Here is a 4,268-nt window from a genome sequence, read left to right as displayed (position 1 = left end):
TCAGCTGCTCCTCCCCACACTTGGGCTCTAGACCCTTCCCCAGCAGCTTCGTTGCCCTTCTCTGCCCACGCTCCAGCCCCTCAAGGTCCTTCTGGGAGTGAGGGGCCCAAACCTGACCCCAGGATTTGAGGTGCAGCCTCCCCAGTGCCCAGGGAGGCGATGGTTCCTGCCAGGCTGTAGCACAAAGCAAGGAGCCAGGCTCTGCCCAGAGAACTTCACCCAAATACTCACTGGGCAAATCTGTGCCCAAATAGAGAGCGGGTATTGAGCTCCTCTGGGGTCCTGACAGGCTGTGGGGATGCTCACCTTCCAGTCCCTGCATCTGCCCTGCTGCCAGAAGAAACCTGTCTGACAGCAGAGCTGGGGAAGGAGATGTGCTTCAGGAGAGCTCTCTGTGAGAGCTCATCTGCTGTGCCTGCCTGTGGGGGGGACAGTCAGTGCCCAGCCTGGTGGGAGGGAGCAGTCGGCTGGGAGCTCCCTAACGCTGCCCTTTCAGCTCCAGAGGAAACGTTTTGATTGAGCAGTGACACGTTTGAAGTTTCAGAGGTGGGGTACCTGGCACCAGCAGCAGCCAGAGGCAGGACAGGAAGGTGAGAGCCTCGTCTTTCACTACTGGCAAACAGTGTTTTGCTCCTATTGGAACAACGACCTTCTAGAAGGCAGATGGGTTTCTGTTGATGCTTGAAACCGGTCAGGCTGCTGCTGAAATCGTGTCCTTGCTCGGGGAAGCAGGAACGCCCCGAGGGGGTGGAGGCGTGTTCTGCTGCAGGCCTCGGGTTTCAAAGCCTTGCATCAGTCTGAGCTCTGCAGGAGGACGGGGAGGGCTGGACTCGGTGTTCTCTGAGTGCACAGGAGGATCCGGGGGCCTTGTTCTTGGATTTGCAAAGAGGGCTCCTTTGGTCTTGCTGTAGCCACTTCTGGAGGGACAAACATCTTCTCAGGACCTGTTTGTACAGGAAAATTATGCTCGTTGCTGCCACTGAGACTCTTTCTCTGGACACTTGTTCTGAAATACTTGTAGCCTTTTGCATTCTGGCCCGAGTTCATTTTCTCCTTGATAGTGTCTGACTGTTGCAAGAGAGTTCCCTGAGGGAGGTTCCTGGTGCAGTTTTGCACTGCTTTGCTCTGAGGGGTCACAACACCACCGTGGAACAGGAGGAGATCATTGCAGGGACCACCAGGACAGCTTTATGTCCCTGGAAAGTCGGCTGGCTGTGGTCAGGTTGCCAACCCCCTTTTAGCAGCAGCCTCTCCATTCCAAGAGCCAGTGGGGTCCCTGACTTGATTGTACAGCAGGAGAATTGCTCTCCTGGTTGGAGGGCTGGGAGAGGGGAAGGGAACAGTGTTACCTGGGCTCACAGTTGTCTCTTCCACGTCAGGGGTCCGGGCTCCCTGCTGCTCACTGCCCACAGTCCAGTACCGTGGTGGGTGCAGCCCTGGGTGACTGTTCATGGGCAGAGATGCCTGTGCATGAGGATGCTGCCAAAACTTGACCCTTCTCCACCTAACTCAGCCCTCTTGCTGTGTCAGGGGTGCTGCCTACAGGTGGGGGATGTCTCTGACTGCAGCCCTTTGCTGTTTGTGTCCAGGTGGCAGGGCCACGGCTAGCGCTGACAGGCCTGAGGCTGAGGAGAACAAGGAGGGATTCCTTTCCAAACTTAAGAAAATGTTTAGCTCCTGACACCCCACCCGAGGTAGGAGGCCTCTTGTGTTGTTTTTTTGTCACCTTTCCCCCCACGCTGAGCTGAATTTGCACTTCTTGGGAGGTAGAAGCAGCAAAAGCACAGCGTTGCTTCTCACTGAGCCTCAGGCCTTCCAGCCACCCCCTGAAAACCTCTGGCTGTCCCCTGTGACCTGCAGCAAAAATCCAGGGACTCAATCCCGTTGTCACTGCAGTGGAGGTGCTGGGAGAAGGGTGGAGATGCTGTCAGGGCAGCTGGTGTCCTGCACAGCTCTGCTCCCTCGGCTGCCCCGTGACTCGGAGCGCCGAGGGCGTTCCCCTGAGCAGCTGGTGGGGGAGAGCTGCAGGCTCAGGTCACCTGTAGACACCCATGTCCTGGGTGCCACCTAGGTGCCTTCCTGCCACCACGGGCTCCAGACTTCTCTGCTCTGTGCGGGGGCCAGGTGCTCTTGCAAAGCAGGCTGTGGGGGGACAGGATCAGGAAACGTTCAGCTCCTCTCTTCCTTCATCCGCAGGGAAGCGTTCTACTGGGAACTGAGAGCCACCAGCAGCAGCAGCAGGTCGCCTTTGCAGTTGGGAATGAACCTTTCTGGCTCTGGAGAGCCGAGGACGTGGCAGCAGCACGGTGAGAGTCCCTGCTGGAGAGGCCAGAACCACCGAGCAGCAGGATACAGCCCCACCCACCATCCTGGGAGCTGGTAACGAAGGCGAACGCCGGCTCTCCTGGGGTCGTTCCACAGTCCCTACTGCTGCTGGAAGCTCCTCTGGTAAAAATTCACATCCAGATATTATTTAGAATCCAAACCAGTGAAAAAAATGTGAAATAAAAGTTGTCCTTCCGGCCCTGAGTGGAGCCGTTTGCTGCTGTGTGGAGTCTGAGGTGGCTGCTGCTCACTCAGGTGCCCTTCTGAATGTAGCGGTGCTTGGTGAAGGTGTCACCCTGTCACCATCACTGCTGACCTCCTCCCAGCAGCCCGGTGGGTCAGCGAGGTTTAAATTAACCCTGTCTGCAGCCAGCCCTCCCACCTCAGCACAGCTCAGCGTGGGCAAGTCTCCCCGGGGGGCTCCTAGTCCTGCTGACCTCTCCCTTGCCCCCCCAGACTCACTGAAGTTACAACGCGAACGCTGTCGCTGCCGAACAGGTACAAGTTTTATCACCAAGCCCTGTGCCAGTGTGGGGACAGAGTGTTTTATTATGAAGTAGCATAAATGATTGGTCAGAGTCCTTGTTCCTGTGCGTGTGAGAGGACGGGGGAAGCAGATGGCTCCTTCCAGAGGGAGTGTTTTCATGGTTGCTGTAGCTCGCTGTTGTTACTGACACCATGCAGGTACCACCACCCCACCTACTAATCGACCAGTTAAACAAGGACATGTTGTAGTCTTGCCCTTCTGAAATCTGCTGAAATAAAGCACGCGTTGCCTCCCGACAGAGCTGTCTGTAAAGTGAGTCTGTATGCTTGTACATAAGATGGACTTCATAAAGGTATTTAACATGAGCTGTGCCTCGCTGCCTTCTCTGCTCCCCCAGCCTCGAGGTCTCCCCCTGTCCCTCCCCAGGGACAGAAGGAAGGGCTGCTCTCAGGGCTGCATGGCCTGAGCTGCTCAAAGCCCAGAGCCTGTAGCCGAGCACAGCCTGAAGTGTACAGTGGTGTGGGGGAAGGAGCTTTTCAAGGGAGTCTGAAATCCTAAAGTTGGGATGGGGCTTGGAGCAACCTGCTCTAGTGGGAGGTGTCCCTGCCCATGGCAGGGGGTTGGAACTAAGGTCCCTTCCAACCCAAACCAGGCTGTGATGGTCTTGCAAAGGCCTGACTCGACTCCCAGAGGCAGCCCCAGAGCACAGACAAGAGCTGCCCACTCAAGGAATGGGGCTGAGCTTCCTTGTTGCCAGCACAGGACACCTCTGCACAGCCCCTTTTTGCTCCCTCTCTCCTTAGTGTGCTACTCAGCCTATAGTGCCTCAACCTGGCCCATGGAGAAGCCTCACGGGGGGTTCTGTCTGCTGGCTGGAGGTGGCTGCAGCAGCTGCAGAGCCCAGAGCTACCATGTGTTCAGCCCACCCTGTGGAAAGGAAACGATCCTGGGAAAAGAAGTCACTGCCACCACCCTACAAGCAAGGAGAACACCCAAAATCACCACACAAAACACCTCCCTGAAGCCAGCGTGTGCAGGGAGCACTCCTCCCACCTGCCTGCAGTTGTGCAGCCACTCCTCTGGCTCTGCTGGCACTGCTGCAGGCACCACCAGCTCCCAGGGGAGCCTTGGGGAGCACACACGGCCCCGAGCTCAGCCCAGCTCCCCAGGCAGCCTTCCACAGCGGCGTGGCACCCCCCCCAGCTCACCCCCTGGGTGCCCGGGGGCACGAGGAGGGCGGGCAGGCTCAGAGGGCAGCCTTGTTGTCCAGCAGCCACTGCTGGAAGGAGCGTGCCCTGGGGTTGAGGGCCACGGTGAGGGCCACGCTGCGCTCCGGCCGCAGGGCGTAGAAGCGGAACATGGCTGCCAGCTCCCCGGCCCCCGGGAAGCCACGGCTCTCAAACTCCTCTGCTGACATCTGCAAGGATGGAAGTACAGGTTGGGGGCTGACCTGCTG

At 58.0% G+C, this 4,268-nt stretch overlaps 1 protein-coding gene across 1 annotated transcript in view; it reads left to right on the top strand.

Moving 5' to 3' along the window:
- Positions 1 to 2,234, top strand: part of DNAJA3 (DnaJ (Hsp40) homolog, subfamily A, member 3) — a gene marked incomplete at its 5' end in the record, with an annotated part of 9,246 nt that extends 7,012 nt beyond the window's left edge. The window contains one exon of the mRNA XM_008945836.1: positions 2,197 to 2,234. Within this exon, the coding sequence (XP_008944084.1) occupies positions 2,197 to 2,219 (23 nt within the window). The remainder of the gene's footprint in view (positions 1 to 2,196) is intronic.
- Positions 2,235 to 4,268: the final 2,034 nt, after the last annotated feature.

Source organism: Merops nubicus, unplaced genomic scaffold (assembly GCF_000691845.1).
Source record: "Merops nubicus isolate BGI_N331 unplaced genomic scaffold, ASM69184v1 scaffold44388, whole genome shotgun sequence".
In the NCBI taxonomy this organism is placed as follows: Eukaryota; Metazoa; Chordata; class Aves; order Coraciiformes; family Meropidae; genus Merops; species Merops nubicus.
Note: the sequence above shows the minus strand (reverse complement) of the source record. Positions and strands in the feature narration are given on the sequence as shown.